The sequence below is a fragment of the Pyrgilauda ruficollis genome, unplaced genomic scaffold (assembly GCF_017590135.1).
Source record: "Pyrgilauda ruficollis isolate IOZ18807 unplaced genomic scaffold, ASM1759013v1 scaffold16, whole genome shotgun sequence".
Taxonomy (NCBI): domain Eukaryota; kingdom Metazoa; phylum Chordata; class Aves; order Passeriformes; family Passeridae; genus Pyrgilauda; species Pyrgilauda ruficollis.
The window spans coordinates 5,180,122-5,199,128 of NW_024514764.1; the positions used below are offsets into that span (position 1 = coordinate 5,180,122).

The 19,007-nt window shown below is 42.9% G+C and overlaps 2 protein-coding genes across 4 annotated transcripts in view; one reads left to right on the forward strand and one right to left on the reverse strand.

The window, feature by feature from the left end:
• Positions 1–7,305, reverse strand: part of LOC121350780 (transformation/transcription domain associated protein) — a 75,403-nt gene extending 68,098 nt beyond the window's left edge. For 2 of the 3 annotated variants that reach the window (XM_041462433.1, XM_041462431.1), the window contains exons 1-12: positions 7,169–7,305; positions 6,893–6,967; positions 6,207–6,357; positions 5,791–5,840; positions 4,740–4,850; positions 4,081–4,185; positions 3,372–3,455; positions 2,573–2,629; positions 1,851–1,976; positions 1,449–1,526; positions 1,129–1,217; positions 159–255 (exon numbers count right to left, since the gene is read on the reverse strand). In XM_041462433.1, coding sequence (XP_041318367.1) covers positions 159–255; positions 1,129–1,217; positions 1,449–1,526; positions 1,851–1,976; positions 2,573–2,629; positions 3,372–3,455; positions 4,081–4,185; positions 4,740–4,850; positions 5,791–5,840; positions 6,207–6,306 — 897 coding nt within the window. In that variant the 5' untranslated portion in view covers positions 6,307–6,357; positions 6,893–6,967; positions 7,169–7,305. The remainder of the gene's footprint in view (positions 1–158; positions 256–1,128; positions 1,218–1,448; positions 1,527–1,850; positions 1,977–2,572; positions 2,630–3,371; positions 3,456–4,080; positions 4,186–4,739; positions 4,851–5,790; positions 5,841–6,206; positions 6,358–6,892; positions 6,968–7,168) is intronic. The other variant, XM_041462432.1, reaches the window with a different exon arrangement.
• A 175-nt stretch (positions 7,306–7,480) lies between these two features.
• Positions 7,481–17,870, forward strand: TMEM130 (transmembrane protein 130). Its single transcript, XM_041462434.1, has 8 exons — positions 7,481–8,324; positions 10,768–11,058; positions 12,491–12,659; positions 13,049–13,218; positions 13,871–13,955; positions 15,631–15,833; positions 16,817–16,929; positions 17,694–17,870. Exons 1-8 carry the CDS (start codon positions 7,931–7,933, stop codon positions 17,868–17,870), a joined length of 1,602 nt encoding a protein of 533 aa, XP_041318368.1. The 5' UTR covers positions 7,481–7,930.
• The last annotated feature ends 1,137 nt before the right edge of the window (positions 17,871–19,007 follow it).

Here is a 19,007-nt window from a genome sequence, read left to right on the forward strand (position 1 = left end):
TTGAAAGGATAACCAAGTACAGCTCCACCTCCAGATATTCTACACAAGTGCTCCCATCTCCAACCCCAATGCACTGCAGACATGCAAGTCACTTGCCTGACATAAAGCAACTAGAAACCTCGTGCATTAAGTACCAAAGTATTAAAAATTCATCCTACCTGGTAAATTCTGATGATGTAAGCCAAGAAAGACAATGTTTTAATCTGAGCAGCAATGAAATCAGCATACAACTCCTTGTTATAAAGTTTATGTTGTCTGAAATTAAAGGGAACAGTGGTTACGTTTTTGTCCTCCCCTTCAGTACCTTCACTCAGAAAATTCAGTGAAGTTTCAAATTACATCATCTTGTAGTGAAGTTCTTGCTTCTTAAAAGAATACAATCTCTCTGGAAGAGCCAATTTTCAACCAGCCCTCTGCCACTCAAATTCCCAGCAGCACCTTTCTACAGAAAGCCAAGCCAACACAAAGCAGCACGCATTTGGCTCAGCTCCCCTAACTGGGGCCAATTTTTTTTTCCAAGCAATATTCCCTCCCACAGACTTGTCTGTCTCTCTCAAGCTCCAACCACTTAACCAGGTCACCCAGGCAGACAGGGAAAGGCAGAGGTCTTGCTCCCACTGCCCTGACCAGAACCACTTGCTGCTCTCCAGAAACATTCCCCTCTGAGGCAAGGAAAGCAGTGCCTATCCCTGCAACATCACAAGGCTTCATATAAGCTACACCTTGAAGAGCACAGATCTATCACTGATGGTATGGAAAAAGATTAGACAGTGACAAGTGTCCACACTCCCAGGGTCTTCATCACTGTCTGTGACAATGTGGATTTTTGTCAGAAACTCTATTTTTAAAAAATTATCAAATCATAATTTCTATTATATTTACTCATTATCAAATAATAAACTGGAACCTACTGCACAACTATGGACTTAACCAATGACATATAATGTCAGTAACTTCACCTACAGAAACTTGGTAATTTTTAGTCAAATAATCATTGCTACTTTTGAGATTAAAAGCATAAGATTAGAATGAAAAATCACAAGACAGAAGACAAAAATACTTTGAGCAATATTGAATGATACTTAAACCTATCTCAAACATCATCAAAATACCATTAAATGCTCTTACCTTGCTTGAGCAGAAACTTGTATTATAATAGTGTTCATAATCAAGGGCACAAATTCAGCTACTACATTATGAATGTTCAGTTTGTAGAGCTTAAAAAAAGAAAGTATTATTAGAAAAATTCACAAGTCACACTTGCAGTCAAATTACTGGAGAGCTAATCAGCAAAAAAAAATTAATATATCTCACCAGCTTTATTTTTAGATGATATTTTAATTTCAAAAGTATATCATATAAATTTTTACTAATATGATAGCCAACAGAAGTTACATGAGCCACCCAGTAATGAAGTATTTACATGCAAAATACTGAAGTGTACTAACCTGATACATGAGAACAACAATAATAGGTAGCTCAGCCAAGACCTTTAGTGATAAAGATCCTCTGGGAATTATTGAATGCTGAAAGAAAGAATACAAGCTTTATAAACAGTCTAATTATTAATTCAAAAGAGTATGTAAAACACATTTTTACAGAAACTGCTCATTTTAGTAGCACTATATTTAACAATAACATCTTCAAAACACAAAAGCATTGTGTATTACATTAAATAAAAATCCTGTAATTACAGCTGCATAGGAAATACCTGGAAAGTTTCACTCAGCTTCTACAGAAAAGTTTTGATAATGAAAACAAGCAAAAAGGAAGTCAGTTATTTTTGGCATTATGGTCTGTGGTCCTGTGCTCCAGACAGTCCCCCAGCTAAGAGCAGTCAGAACACTCACTGTCCTCGTCTCACTGTCCTCTCGCTCAGGGTTCACCTTCACCACAATGGTTGTAATCATGCCAACCATCTCAGGAGTGGGAACAGTGTTCTCTGGAATCACCTGAGGGTTCTCAAAATACCGATTCTACAAGCAAAGAGCAGAAGAAAAATATCACAATGCCAGCAGCAGTGGAAAGGCCATCCATCTCCTCAGAACTGCCCCATGTAATTCTCCCTGGAGCAGTTTTCTCCTCCCTGCAGGGATGTTTGCACTGCCCGGGCCAGACACGCACCCTGCAAGCTCTCCCCCTGGACAGAGCAGCAGAAAAGCTCCCCCAGCCAAGGCGGCTCTTCTGCTAAAGGAAACATCCCAAAGTTACTCTGTATCAGGGAGGGAGGATCAGACTGGAGCCTCCCTTCATGACCTCACCCTTCCCTCAAAACTAATGCATTTGGGTACCTGGAGACAACTGCAGCCAACCTCACCCTGCTTCAGAACTCCAGCTCACCTCCATCTTCTCCTACCACTAACAGTGTGCCAGAAGCACAAGGTTTTCCAAATCAAAATCTTAATGTCTCCTTTTTTAAACATAGTTTTGATAACCAGATTCACTAAAACTATATTTACTTTATATCACCAGATGCAAAATAATTATGTCAATATCTTTTAGAGATAAAATTAAGAAACAAAAACTAATTTTCTGACTATAGCAAGGGCAATTTAAGAAATAAAAAGCTTACCACTACTTTTGGAAGTTCCTTGTAAATCTGTTTCACAAAGTCCAAAAAATGATGAATCTAGGAAGGAAGAAGACAGTTGCCATAAAAAAATTTTTAAAAGATAATTTTAAAACCACAATTTTAGAATTCTGTTTTAACAGTACAAACACATCAAATCTCTATTCACCAGTACAGCATATTTTTCATGATAATTGAAAATAATCTGAAAGTGTTCTCCTACCTTCTGCTTAGTTAGCATTAATTCAAAATTCACTTGGAAAGAATCTGATCTACCTATCATCTCTACAGAGTTCCAATACAGTGTTGTTAGGTATAATTACTGTGAAACAACTAAGTCTTCCCAAAAGAAAATCAAGGCAAAAAGCAAGAGAATAACAATGCAAACTTCCAAATTTCCCTTGATGAGTCACAAGAGAAAAAAGGGGAGGCAGGGGGAAGTCAATCAGAGTAAATTCCTTTTCAGCATTTTCCTTTACAAACTAAAAAGGCATAAATTCTCTTCCTTTGTGTGGGAATTTTATTCCTCAGACTGCTCATATTGTCCATAAACATTTATACCAAGTACAACAAAACTTTAACAGTTTGGTTTTTTCCCCAAGAGTGCTACCATTATGCAATCTTTCAAAAATCACTTTAATATTAAAAAAAGGAAATAAAATTAAACATATGGTTATGACAACAGGTCAGGCAACATAAAAGGATAACAGCAAAACAAACCAATCAACCCAGCTGAACAAAATAGCAATTCTGAAGAGCATGGCAGCAGGTTTTATACCATATAACAAGAGTTATGACTTACTTCTTGAGTGATTGCTGGTCGGAACTGTTTGTGCAATTCAATAATTATTCTTAAGCAAATCAGTACATTTTCTTCATTCTCTGTCTGGAAAAAAAAAAAGAAAAGAAACTTTTTAGTGAGCTAACTGCTGAATTCTCCAACTACTCAGTGGGTACTTCAAAACCCTGTAAAATTATATTCTTCTCAACAATCTGAAGTGCCCCATCAACATGGGTTTGTGTGAGCAAGATGCCTTTCCTTGGATACCCTGCAGCCCTAGACTACGGCTGAAATTAAATCCACCCCTGGGGGAATAAAACCCAGACATTTCCACCACTCCGTACCATCAGGTCTGTTCCCATTGCCCCTCAAAAAGAGACCTCCATGTGAGCTTCCAATGACAGTGTTGTGAATTCCTAGATAGCTTATTTTTGAGAGCTTGTTTTCTATCTGCCAGAAAATCCTGCCCAGCATGAGAACAGCTCCCTGCATTTGTAAAATCCAAGTTTCTAAAGGGCAGAAACTCCAAGTTTCTAAAGAGAACATGCAGAAAACCTGTAGATGGTGAGAGAGGGCATGGGTGAAGCTTAAAACAGAATGTCTTTCCATTCCTGCTCCAGCAGCACAGCACAGATTGAAAATCCTACCCCCAGCAAACTTTGGAGATGAAGAAAGTAGAGGAAAATATTTCTGAAAGTTTCTGACAGTTTTAAGAGGAAGTAAAAAATACCTCTAGAAATCTGAACATCACAGACAGGATATTTTTAGTATGAAGACGAAGATGTTCATTTGTTGGTATTCTGTGAATTATTTCAAGCACAAGCTTCCGGAGTTGCTGTAAAAAAAAAAATAAAGGAAAAATAAAAATAATGATATGACAGAACTTTTTGAAAAGGCCACAAAACCCAACAATTAGTTGCAGCATCTTTTTCAGCTTAATAATTCTGCATGCTGAAATAGAAAAAAAGCCATTTTATTTCATGTAAACATAGGCTTGTGTACAAAGACATAACTCTTCCTACTACCCACCTATGTGAATGAGGCAAATGTAACTAATGTACAGCTGAAAAATTAGACTTTTTTTAAGGAATACAATTTCAAGTATTTAATGACAAAGATTCAACTTTTGCCTTTCATTCCTAACCTTCAGTAAAGTCAGTAATTTGTAACAATGTGTAGTATTTCACAAAGAAAGCCAATTCTGTTGCACCTACTTTTCCTCCTTTTTCACAGAAGCCCAGATCAGCAAAAGTTTATAAGTAACTTATTTAGAAACAGGACTTTTTCAGCTCCACTCCAAATGACAGATCTATTTTTAACGAGTCTTAAATCAGTTCATTAGGTTAATCAAGGACAGCAAAAAGGCAGGAGATGCTCCACACAGTTTACCTGTGCTGGCTTCTCCTGCAGAAACTGAACTTCCCCATCCTGTAGAAAGGTGAGAAACCGAGGGATGATGTGTTCCAGGAACGTAGAATATTGAGGGGATGATGTCACATTCTAATTAAGCACAAAAAATGGGGGCTTATAAAATAGACATCACACAGATTATACTCAGTTACATTCAAAGCCACTATTAAACATTTCCAGTGAATTTTGAATAGATTCAGTGACTAAGTGCTGACACTACAGAACCACATGAGTTCCAAGAGAACATTAGCAAAACAAATACAAGCCCTTCCCTACTGAAGGGAAGAGCAAAGAGAATCAACTAAGTCTTCAGATTCTAACATATCACCAGCCTAAGCAGTTAAAACTATTATTTTAGTCAGATAAATTTTTTCAGAAACAGTTTAAGCAGATAAACTCCAGAAGAATCATTTTTCGTTTTCTATAACAACAGGCACGTAACAACTAAGTATTCAACTAAAGTATAATTTCTGCTAACACAAGGCTGGGTTAACTTGTGTTTCACATTTTCTCTGCTGCTCATCTAAAAAGATGGTCCATCATCATGCAAAAGATGTCCCTGGAGACATCTCCACTCCTGATGTCAGATTCTGCATCTGACAACTCCTCTCTCATTTCCACACCGTGGAATATTCAGAGGAATCTGAAGGGCCTCTGTTTCACAAGAGCACAATACACATTTGAACTAAATAAAAGAAAGCTCTAAATACAGACGTTTGACATCATTCAAAAAATAGAAGAAAAATTTCTTACTTCACTTTTATTTAAATGTTAATGAATTTGGCAATGAAAGCTCACTAAGTCCAAATGTAATTCTTCAACAACCTGGTTAATTCCTAAATACAAACCTAGAATCAATGACTTGTAACCACATAAATCATTAGTCACAGGATACTACTATTAATATTTTAACTGCATAACATCAGAAATTCAATTAATATACATTAAGCACAAGAAAGTCTGCCATTGCAGAAAGTTAGGAGGGTTTTGTTGGGGTTTTGTTGCTTGGGGTTATTATCTTTTTATTTACCTCAAAATTCTCACTGACTTCTTGCATCATTTTCAATTTGGTTTCATCAGCTGAAAATGAAAATTCAAGCAGAAAAATGTGAGTGTAAAGCTAGGTCATGAAGGAAAACAACAAACTCATTGATCAAAGAAGCAATCAGATCTTATCAGTTTAGCTATCACTGCCCAACTATAAGACACACAGTTCTCTCAAACAACCACCACACAACTGCACACACACACACACAGCTCACTCACTTTGGCTCATGCAAGTGTTTCTCATCATTTTGCTTCTTCAAAAATCAAAACTCAAACAAATTTCAAAGTGAATTTGACAGATTTCACTGTCTCTTTCATCAGCTGTTCAAACAAGTCTGCAACGCTTGTGAAACAAACTACTGAAGAGCTGCAATTTACAAGAAGAAAAAAGTCTCTTACGTGTATTGACATCTGTAAGAGCAGCCACAAACTGAAGGTATTTTTTCATCAAAGTGGTTTGGTCCACCACCGTAGGCCCTTGTGCTGAAACAAATGCCATCTTGGAGGAGCAAAGATCAGCTTTCAGTACATAAAATCAAGATCAACACACCTACAAAAGAATACAGAAGTATTTGTTAGTTTACACAGTTTGTAAACAGCAGCTATCCCATCACCTCCATCCATTCTTCTAACATACTGAAGAGGACCACCTTTTCCAAAAAGCACAACTGTAACATTTACTTAGGGCTTACAAATACAACACCAAGCACGTACAGCACTCATTGTGACAGGACTTCACTAACAGATGAATGTTTATTGAGCACAAACATTCACGTGTTCTGCGCGGTTTCCTCTCTCCCAGCAGCAGGCTCCAGGCTCGGGGATGCTCCCGACACCGCACACCTGTCATCCCCTGCCTTCTGCCCCAAACTCACAGCGACCCTCGGACACCCCCCTGCGGGACTCGCTCCCAGGACCGCCTGCAGCTGTCCTGCCGCCACAAGCTGCCTGTCTCCCTCGTAAAGAAGCCTAAAATCACATCTAGCTTGAGACACCGGCGATCTCCCTCCTCCCCCGGGGGGTCCCCGTCAGTTTTGCTCCCGGCCAGATCCGGCCGAGCCAGCCCGGGACCCCGCGCCCCTCACCTTCCCCGCCGCAGCGCTGCTCGCCCGGGTCGCTCCCCGCCGCCAGGGCGCCGTCACGCCGAGCCCATCTCCGCCCTGCGAACACGGGCACCGTGAGCGGCCGCAGTGGCGTTTCCCCCGTCCCTCAGCCCTCCCGGTGCCGCGCTCGGCCCCAGGCCTCCGGCGGGGCTCCGGCCGCCCCCTCCGGCCCGCAGCGCGCCGGTCCCGCCTCCCCCCGCCCCGCTCCACCGCGCCCAAGCCCGGGCCCCACCGGGGCGCCGCCACCGCGCTCCTCACCCCGCGGCTCCCCGGGACTGCCCGGCCGCGGCCCCCCGGCTCCCTCCTTTGTTGCTCCCGGAGGCCGGCGGCAGCGCATGGGCGCAACGGAAGCGCCCGAGCTCAGTTCCGGCCGCCTCCTCCCGGTGCCGCCTCCCGCGCCTCTCCCCGGGCGGAGACGGGCACGACACCGCCTTCCGCGCCTCTCCCCGGGCGGAGACGGGCGCGGCTCGGACCGCCGGTCCCGCGACCCTCGCACAGCCCCGCCTTGACCCGCCCCGCCGGGGCGCTGCCGGCGGCCGCTGCCTGAGGCCAGCCCCGCCCGTCCCCGCGTCCCCGGAGGCTCGGCTACCGCCGCGGCCGCCGGTAACAGCCGGAGAGGAGTTACCGGGGCAGGGGCGGCCGCGGCCGGTGCCTCCGGCCAGCGCAGGGCCCGCTCCGCCCCGCCGGTGACCCGGGGGAGCGGCGGCACCACCGGAAACGAAGCGCGCAGAGAGACTGATCCGCCAGAAGAAAGAGCGAGAAAGAGCTTCGAATGTTGAGTTTAAGAAAACAAAAAAAATAAAAGTAAACGAATGAAAACCCAAATATACAAAACAAAACAGGAAAAAACAAAATAAAGCAAGAAAAAAAGAACACTAGAAAACCACATTCCGGCGCTTTTGCTGTCGCTCCTCTCCAGCAGCGCACCCGTTACAGGCCGTTCGCAGCGCTGCGGGACCGGTAACAGCAGCCGAACTGCCCCCGCAGAGGCATCCCCGCGCCACCGCAGGAATACTTTATATGTGCTTGCCGCAACCAAAGAGCAGCACAAACCCCTTCCCAAACGCTCCGGGATGTCCTCACGCTCTCGGCAGATGGGAGGCATTTGTGGTTTTTATTGACTATTTGTATAAACCGCCGGCGGCTCTGCATCCCGGTGGCGCAGCAGCGCGATCCCGCAGGAACTGCCCCCGGGAGAGGCGGGCTGGGCGCTGCCGCGGGGGAGCGTCCCGGGGGCGCGGACACGGAGCCGCAGTGCCGCGGGGCAGCGCGGCCCCAGCGCGCCCAGAGCCGCTCCCGCTTCGAGAGCCGGCCCCAGAGCCCGTCCCCGCCGCCCCCAGCATGCGGCGGCTGCTCTGCGCGCTGCTGCTGCTGCAGCTGCTGCAGCTTGGCCGCGCTCGCTCCCCGGCCGCAGGTAAGGGGTCGCTGGCATCGCCGCCGGGGAGAGGGCGAAGGGTGCGGGGTGCTGGGGGCGAGGGCTCAGACCTCAGGAGTGAGCTGCATCACGGATGGGGGTGGTTCCCTGCCCGAGCCTGATAGGTGTGACAAGGGATGGAAGCAGCTCTGGACACGCTCCCACCTCTCCAGACTTTATTTTCCAGCTCTGCGATCTTGGTGCCTGCAGTGAAGGTGGGGCATCCCGGGAAGCCGGGGTTCTGATTTGCACTTCTGACCCAAAAGTGCACTTCTGATTCACCCGCTGACCCCGCGCCGCAGGTCACAGGGCACATGGGCAGCTGCTGTCCCTCGCTGTGGCACTCACAGAGCTCAGTTCTGCAGAGAGAGGTCGGAGAAATCCCTGAATTGGATGGAGTGTTTTGCTGTGCCGGTCACTCCCTGGGTGACCTTGGGTTAGCCACTGAACCCAGCTGCTGCAGCTGTTGGAATGATATGGCCCTGATTTGTAAAGCACCGCGATATCCTCCAAGGAGAAGTGCTAGATAAGCATGAGGTAGTCAGCTATTTTTTTCCTGAATTCTGCTGGAACTAAGTGGAACATAGCCTGAATCTTCTAGAGATAGAGACATGAAACCTCCCTCTGCCAGATTTCATCAAATCACAAGCATTTCTCTTTTAACTCAGAAAATTGAACTCAGGGCCATTTCTTGTGCTGTGAAATGGGAACAGTGGAGTTCTTTCTCAGGCAGTAGTGTTACAGTTCATTTCTCACAGTTCTTCTGCCTCCAGAATTGTTCAGCATCTGTGATCTGTAAAATAAAATGCAGGCACAAATGCCATCTCTTTCATCTCATCCCAAGATGATGGGTGCAGAAAAGCCAGCACAGGAGTTAGCTAGCCCCATGCTCCCTTCGTATCAGAGGCCATGGATGAGTGAGAAATGCAGTTTCTAAAGGTCAGAGATTCAGGTGCCTGGTAGCATTCTGGTGGCTGCTGAAAGAGGGGATAAGGAAAGGCACCTGCCTATAGACCCCCCCAGCTCTGCTGCTCTGCCCAGCACTGCTGATGAGAGGAGAGCCAGGCAGAGCTCTGACACAGGGAACTTGCTCCATGCTGGAGGCAAGCAACCAGATCCTGCTCCCAGCTCTGTCCCAATCCACAGCTATTTTGCTTTTCCTTTTGTTTTGGGGCTTAGGGGTTGATTTTGTTGTTTAACACATGCACATTCTTTAATGCTTCTGCACTGCTTTTTTTTTTATTTTTTTTTTTTTTTATTTAATGTATTCTTTCCACAAAACTCCACACTGTCTATTGCAGTAGTTGGAAGATCTGAAGTAGTTTGAGTAAACATGGCAGAGAAGATAATGGTGAGTCATTCAGAGCAGCAGAGCTGGCTCCGCATCACAGGTCCTGCACCTCTCATGCCTTGATGTCTCACAGAATCATAGCATGGTTTGGGTTGGAAGGGACCTTTCAAGATCATCAAGTTTAACCCCCTGCTACAAGCAGAGACATCTTCAACTAGGTCAGGTAGCTCAGAGCTCAGTCCAACCTGACCACGAATGTTTATACTGGGCCAGTGTTTCACCACCCTCATTGTGAAACATCATCTCCCTCAACCTGCTGGCTGTTTTTTTTTTGTTGTTGTTGTTGGCTCAAATCCACATTTTCATCCACCAGTACCCCAAGTCCTTCTCTTATCCCTTCATCCCCTAGTCTGTACTGAACACCGGGCGTTACCCCAATCCAGTTGCAGCACCTTGCACTCAGCCTTGTTCAACCCCATGAGGTTCCCATGGGCCCACTTTTCCAGCTTGTCCAGGTCCCTGTGGACAGCAACTGAGCTGCCACTACAGCATGGTACATCTTTTATTTGCCTTAGGACTTCTGGTCCTTCCCTGGAAAAGGAAATTTAAGGTGGACCATAGCACAGAAAATGATTTTACTGAGTTTTTTTATGTTTACTTATGAGGAAAGTTAGATAAATTTTTCAACAGAGCTGGCAAAGGCATCTAGTGAATGAAATCTCACCTGAGTTTGAAAGTTTACATCATTAGGACAGAGATTAGAGCTGAGCCTCTTCCAGTAGCTGGAAGTCTAGTGATCACATTAGATCATTAGTGACAATGAACCTGTAGCCAGCACCCAGCTCTGGGTGTAAAACCTCATCAAAGATTTTGTGATGTCCTAGACTGAAGCTGTCTTCTACTACAAACATTTCTAGCACCCAGTCTGACATGTTGTTTACTGCTATTTATTTGAACTCATATAAACATGCAACAGTTTCTGTTCCAGATTTTAAACAGTAAAAAATTATGGTGGTAAATTCTTTGCTGGGATAAGTGTCATTGTAAGTCATATTACTAGAGGTGACTAGTTCAAATGTATAAATAAATAAATGAAATTTAAAATGCCATACAACAAGGTTTGGTTTACTCATTTTCTTGTGCTTTCCACAGAGTTGTATAGTCTGGAAATAACCAACAATGGTCCCATCACAACGGGAGCTCAAGCTACTGTTCAAGCCAGGCTAAGAATGAAGAATGAAAATGTCACATCAAACTGGTATCACTTTAACTGGGTCTATGCTCCTCTGATTCTGATAGAGAAATTCGAGCAGCAGTTTAATTCCATAATTAATGTGACTGGTGAATTCCCTGGCACTTTCCCTGTGTCTGTCTGGGTGACTCACAAAAACTGTTGGTTGTGTCGGCCGATTGCAAGAAACATCACCGTGCTCCAGCTTACAGGTAAAATGGGCAAAATGGCTTTACACCCTGTACCTCTCCAGGAACTCAGTATACATGCCCCTGCAGCATCAGGGAGAAAGCCAGTGTAGATATGGCTTCTGACAGCAGAGTTTGATTTGTAGCCCTGTGGCTGAAGGTGGCTTTGGGGGTGTGGTGCAATCAGTACCTTTACAGCCACGCTCTAGTCTCTCTACACCAGGAGGAAAGTGTGGTGCTGCCCATGTTTTCCTACCTCTGTCACTTAGAGAAACTGAACTGGAAACCAGATGCTTCAGCAGCTGCAATTCACACATCAGCATGGATCAGTGATGTCCAAACTCCTAGAACAATGCTTCTTTTACTGCCTCCCAGCATTTCTAGACCTAAAGTTAGGACGACCATCAGCAGTGCCAATCTCCTGCTTTCTCCTGTTGCATGACACAGCAAATCTTAGCCCATCAGCACAGCAGAGCATTACATTTTCTTTTAAAGGTCTGTCTGAGTGCACTGAAATTGGATCTAAAGTCATGGCTGCATTTCTAAATGTTGCTAAGTGCAACTTCAGTTTTTTGGGAATATTCATAACCATAAATATGCTTTTTTATTTACAAATTAACCACTGGTGTGCTATGGTTAACCAAATCTCTGATACAGGGATTGACAGCCCCATTCCAACAGTAACTGCAATTATTATTTGTGCATCACCAAAAAAAACTGTTAACCAGATTTAATGAATTGTTAACAGGATAAGAGTCTGTTACTGGTAATCAATAGCCCATTAATTTTATAATGAGCTGGTGTCTCATAATATTTCTTTGTTCACAGGTTAGAGAGGATTTTTTTAGATCAGTCCTTGCCACTCTTTGTCCAACAAAGAACATCTCGCTGACAAAAACATCCCCCCTTTCTGTATTCACAATATATAGCACGTCTGTTATTCACGGTAGTCAAATTTTAATTTCTGTAGAAATAGCTAAAACTAAGGGGGAAAAAAAGCTACATTAAAAAATCCAGAAAACAAACAAAAACCACCATCCCAGACATGATGAGCTTGTGTACTGGCCTGACTCTGAAACTAGATGCTTGATATTGATACCAGTTATTTTAAAATAAATAGTAAAAGTTTATATTGAGCTCAATCAGTCCAGGATTATTTATCTTAGTTCTACTGATGTTTTATCATGACCCATTGTATAACCCTCAATAAATATTTTAATTTCACTGCCTCATTCACACGCATGACAACACTGAGTAATAGATGTAAAATACACTTAACCACTTGGACTGGGACACAGCAAGACTTACCCAGTACATCTGAAAGAATGTTTTCATGCACACACAGAGCATACTGTAGAAGCATGCTGCCATTCTTCTGTCACATATGCTGCCATACATGCTGTCATTCTTCTGTCACATATGTTGTCATTCTTCCTTCCCCTCTTTTATTCTTCAGAATTTATCACAGGGAACCTCAACATAGCCCAGATAGAACACAGCAGAGTTACCACACATGGTTCTAGCTCCTCCACAGACACAGTGACCCGGATTTCTTTCTCTCTTCATGACCCAAGTCATTACTTCAAGTCAGCATCATTTGTCTACAACTGGGATTTTGGAGATGGGTAGGTGTGGTTACTCTGTTTGCTTTAATGAGTATTCAGGATGGCTCTGATGCAGATGTTCATCTAGAAAAAAATCCCAATAAAATCAGTTAGCCAGTAGTCTGCAGGCTATAAATGTTGTTTTCATAAATTTTGTGAATTCTTTTTTTTAGTTTCTTTAATTAAACATGTGGAGATTAACTCTGGATCTTGCACTAATTGTAGTTCTATAGGTAATGCCACAGACATAAATCCTCGTTTATATGGTCATAAAGTAGTATTAGAATCACAGCCACTGGAACGTTGTCTGTAAAGAAAATATATTAGAACTTGTCCCTTTTTAAACCAGAAATATGCAAGCACTTGGTAAAAGGCAGTTTTGATGCTAAATGTTCTCCTGTTGCACACAGAGTTTACCAGATTACCAAGGAGCCCTTTGTCTACTGCAACTGCTCCTCCAGGGGGAACCGCACGGTGCATCTGAAGGTCGTAGCTGAGTGGGAGCAGACTGGAAGCATCATACACGAGAGAGAAATGATGCAGAAAACTGGTGATTTTACCACAGCTCTGGAGCTCTTGGGTAATTATGAAACATTTTGCACCTCCAGTGCAGAACTAGCCCTACATGTACAGATACAATCTAGCTTTGACGTGGTAACACAACTTCAACGTTGTTTCAAGCACAAGGACTGGTCAACATCATTCGGAGAAGTGTTTCAATTGCAGAATTGACTGCGTGCTCTTCTAGGGCGGAAAAATCGGTGAAAACAGATAAAATCTTCAGTTTCTTTTTAATCTGCAGACAATTTTACTGTCTTTTATAAAAGTCTTACACACAATTCAAACAACAAAATGTTCATGGTAACTTATGCTGGATTTGTTTGTTCAATTTACACCAGCTATCCCTAAACAATAAATCCGTTAAATCAAGCATTAGGAAAGTCTCATTGATTTGATCAGCTTCAAGAGTAAATAAACACAGAATTAAAAATGTAAATAATTAATAAAGTTGATTATACATATAAAAAGGAATCAGACAAAAAGTCAGGAGACTTACAACATCTCTAGTGGTAGGTTTCCTTTTGGGGTGTGAGAAAAATAGTATTATTTGTGTGACTGATGAAGCTCAAACCTGCAAGTCTGTGCTGTGGAAACAAACCTTCACTGGGAAACCAGTGAGACTTAAGTTTACACGTGTTGTGTGACATCCTTGGCTTTTCATTTCTTCTCAGATGCTGTTAAAAGTATTAACATAGTGGGCTCCAGAGAGACTCACGTAATGGAAAACTTGAATTTATCTCTTCATATCAATGGCACGTAAGTAGCAAACACAACTTCTTTCCCCCCTCATAATTGTCTCTTTAAGTGTTTTTCCCCAATGTTTACTAAAAATAGTCTGTTGAACCCCACAGAACAATTATTTTTAAAAAAACCAGAACCACCTCCTTCCCCCTCAAAATACTGCTGAATATTGCACTTTCCAGACTTGAAATGCCATGGGCTCTAGGAGCCTGAAAGACCCTTCATCTTTACAGAAAAGTAGAATCCTCTTAGGTAAAGCAAATGCCTTTTTTTTTTTTCATTCTTGGTAAAGGGAATGTTAAAAGACAAGTAGCCAGAGAAATAGTGGGGGAAAATACATCTGAAAGCTTCTTTCTGAACTTTTCTCCTTCATCAATTTCCCTGTTATTAAATTGAAATATATTCCAAGCCCTGTTGCATAGCAGCAAAGCCTGACTGGCATCGGGGATTAATAGGTTTGGGGAGTGATTCTGGCAAAGTTCAGATTGCCACAAGATGAACAAGACACAGAAGCCCCATGCAGCAAGGATCATAGAAAAATAGGAGGGTTGTGAGCACCTCAGTCCTAGCACAAGCTCCCTCAAGTTGCAGCATTAGAGCACATTGGAGTTTTGGAGTGAGCAGCACCCAAACCGAATCATTTAGCAAAGGCATAAACAGTCCCAACAGACAAAGCAGCACAGTTTCCATTCAGAAAGTGAAAGGCATATTGGCAGGAATGGGAACTGGAGATGGCATCCCAGTAAAGGGGAACAGCCAAATACTGTGACAGGCAAACCTGAGATCACTTAGAGCAGGCTTGGTGACCTCCTAGTCACAGGACTGGGGCTGATGCAAGAGGAGTTTAAGATAGAGATGCAGGGACAAAGAGATGGGTTATCAAAAACAAAGCTAGAAAATGAGCTAAACACATAAACATGATGCTTTCTTTAGCAAAGAATGTTGTAATGAGATAAGAAACAAAAAACTAATAAAATAGGGTAAAGAAAAGCTCTGTCTGTTGTCAGAATCAAAGTCTATAGTGCATAAGGTGAGTTCAAGCAGAATCAGTTGAAACAGGGATCTGGAAAGGTAAATAAAAGGCTTCAGTTAGATGTGGTGAGAAGCCACATGGCCATGAAGTGCACTAAATTGCTGGATAGCAAATAAAAACCCTTTTGTTATTGTAAGGGAATGCTGTGATCCTTGAAATTTACTTACATTTTCCATCTACTAGTCCTTTGTGCAGAGCTCATCTTATATTCTTTCCAGGTTCATGTGCAGGGTGTTTTAAATAAAACAGTCTTGGGTGTGCTTCAGTGGTACAGACAGTGATCTCTGTGTGAGAAGGACAAATTAAAAACTACCTTCCCTTGGAAGTGCAGGAAAAAAGATTCCTTTTATCTTTATTGGATAGGACTTTATTGGAAGGACTATGGAGTTTTCTACACCCAGTGGCCCACTGATGACCCTTGCAGGTATTCAGCTCTCAGGTGAAAGACCTGCCTTTATAGAAGCATCACAAAGAACTTTTTCATTTGGCATGTGCTATAAACCAAACAACAGTGCAGTTTGTTATTTCTTTATTTGTATCTAAATTAACTTCATTAGTTTAAAAATTATTCTGCTATTTTAACCAAGCTCTTTGCTGAAATTTTGTGCAGAGTTTTCACCTTTTTTTTATTTGGCCTTTTTGCTCTTGTCGTTTCAGCCCACCACTGGCATTATGCTGGCTTATAAAATCCGAGTGCATTCCACTTGAAGGTGACAAATGCCATCTGGTGGAGATCAGTGGCTCCTGCTACAACCTCAGCCACACCTTCAGGGACGCGGGGCAGTATTGCCTCAGTGTCAGGGTGGAGAACGGCGTGACAATGCTGCAGACCTACCACGGGATCAAAGTGCGGCCAGCAGGTGAGGGGCAGGGAGTCGGAGCAGCACGGAGAGTCCCAAACAGGTTAGGAACAAGCATGGATTAACCAGCCTGCAGATGAGGTATCAGGAATGTGGTGTAGATCCCTAAAATGAGAGGAATGAGAATTTATAATGTGCCTGCTGCAATTGCCCTGAGCTTCTTGTGTTCTGCTGAACCCTCAGTCCCAAGAGTGTCTTGAAGCTACTAAGTACACTGGGAAGGCTGTATTACTTAGATGAAATATTTTTCAGTTTAAATAGTCCAGCTTTTTTAGTTAGAGAGGATAACTAGGAAAACATAAGCATCTGAAACGCTACCTTAATTAAACAGTCTCAATTCTTTTTGCTTAGTTCAGTTATGGAATTTTGAGGGTAGATTTTTCTAGGCCTCTGTTTCATTCCAAGTCTCTGTCCCTCCTGCCAGTGACCCCAGCTGGCTCCCCCATGTGTGGTCACACATGGCCCTCTTGGGTCCCTAAACCACCTGGGAGAGTGGTTAGGTGCCCAGGGGAAGAGGACGGGGCACAGCCAGGCTGTGACACAGAGTGGTCACACCATGTCACTGTGAGCCAGCTGTGTACACACAGGGCAGCTCACTCCAGAAGGCACTGGTGTGCATGCAGGGCTGAATCCTCTGTGCTGGAGGCTCTTGGCTGCTGGGAAGGTGAGAGTCCTTCCCGTTGTCTTGGGGTAGCCCAAACACTCTGGGGAGTCAGGGGTAACATATGTAACTGGGTAGAGGTTTCTAGGCTCTTCAGTGCAAAGGAGGGCATAAAGGGAAAGACCCTTACAAATCCCTCTCCCACTCCTGAGATTTCAGAAACACCTGGAGTGATTGGAGCTGAAAAGTTTATTCCTTCTTACACACATTCCTTCTTTTTTCTAAAAATACTCCTAAAATTTCATTATTGTTTCCTTCTCACTGTTGCCTTTTTCTGGGATATTGTGTCACTCCAGAAATGCATCCTTGTGCTTTTTCCTAGGAATCCACCCAGCTTTCTTTGTTCTGCTCTGCACTGCTCTGGTTTCAGTGATGCTAATACTGGTGCTGTACATGACTTTTCGAAGTCACACACAACAAAAAGATCTCGTGGAGGTATTCAGTTACTCTTACTTTGAGCTGGGATAGTAATTAGGTAGCTTTCAGCCATGAAAGGTATCTGATATGAAAGATTCTTTAATCCCCAGACAAACAGAGTGGGAGGGAGAATTTTCCTGCTAATTGTGATTCTCCCAAAAAAAAAAAAAAAAAAAAAAAAAAAAAAAAAAAAATCCAAGCCGTGTAGGCAAATGAAGAAACAGCCATTCTTCTGGCTTGATGCAGAGAGCTCTGAATTGTCAGAATAATAATGGGCAGTTTTTTAATATTCCCAAGCAGATGCTTGCATTGAAGTATCCATTCCAGAGGATCTGTCTCACAGTAGTTACATGAAAGAAAGCAAGGAGACAGTGCAAGAGGGTACAGGATAATAAAAATAAACCTAAAGCAGCCCTGAATTGTTACCTACCCCTTGTATGTGGCCTTCATCTCCCCAGCTCTCTGCCATTTCTAATATACTTTCACTTGCTACAAAAGGTGCTTGCAATAAGCATGAGTTCTTAAATCAAAAGTAGCTTTCACGGTACTTATGGAAAGTACCTAATACCCTTTACACTGTGCCACAATATAAATTATATACCTCTAGAGACACTGTCTATAAGCCATGTGCACAGCAGGTATAAATCAGAAGCCTATTTGAAGTTAGTGACTGAGTGAAAATGGTTGAGGACCAAGTGCCATTTGTAGCCCAATGTGCTCTTGCTGGATTTGAGCCAGTGGGAGCTGAACTAAAAGTTATCTTTTTGATGTTCCTTTCCCAGGTAGCTGACTTTGACTTTTCTCCACTGTCTGATGAACACCGGTCTAATCATTCCAAGTCAGGCTGTGGCCCAGTATGTTGCAGATATTGTTTTCTTCAACCATCAAAAGAAGATGCCTGGGAGAGTCATGAACTTCTACATTCACTTTACAAGCCAGTCAAAATGTACACACTGTGAAGAACACAATTGCACTTTGGTTGCACTAACTGTCTAACTTTCTCACTTAGGCTAAGTCAAAAGCCTGGTGCTGCATGAATGGTTTGGTTTTACCAGTGCAATGAGGTTCACCACTTTAAGTCCAGCACTTGAGTACTTCATTTTCTGAACTTAAAAAGAACAAGAAACACAGTAAAAGTAGCTTTGTATTTTTAACTTATACGGGTGTGTACATTTACAGCTGTAAATGCAGCATTTTATTCTTATGAAAGATTGTTTTATGTGCAGGTTTGCTAAATTCACTACCTCTTGTAATTTCTCTGTTCCTTCTGTTCTCTGTTCCAAAGAAGAAAATGCCTAAGACAAACATACCTCCTTTCCTATGTACAACAGCATTACTGGAAATGGAAGTCACCCAAAATACTGTTGAATGTGTATTTCTTCTACCAAGGAACTGATGTGTCCACGTTGAAAACAGAGGTGTTTCCAATGAACCAGGCTGCCTAATTATGTTGTCCTTTTTCCTGTCTTAAAAAACTCCTTTTTAAGCTAATGGACTTCTGTCAGACTGCAGTGGTAGTGACATGCTCACCTGCTAGCAGTATTTTGGTGCTGCATAAACCTCCACATGCCCACCACTTTCTAAAATGGAATACCACTCTAATCTGTATAACTATCTTTTTTTTGAGGCTATTCATGTTTGTTTTATACTTCATATTGCTCCCCAATTAGCCATCAAAGTTCCTCTTCCAAAAAATGCAACAACTAGTAGCTCAAAGCTGTTCAGCAAAACATATTTAATTGAAATTTTTAATCAATGTTCAAGGCTGTATAAACTCCATGCCTGCTGCAGACTATCATCTACTATCAGCTTCCTGCTCAGCCAGGCTTTGCCCACTGGCATTTCAGAGTACCCTGGAGGCTTTTAAACAGAAGTGCCTTTGTGTCCACTTCTTTTTTTAAATGTGACACACCCTCCCCACCTCTGTTTAAAGCATATGTTACAGGTATTGTGGACTTAAGGTTTTTCATGTTATCTCAAATGATGAGAAGATAATTGTCTGAATGTGAGGGGATTTACCATGAGGTTTTTGGGGTACTCATCTCACATGTTCAACTTCTATGCTTCCTCAGAGGAGCCCAGAGCTTCAGTTCTTA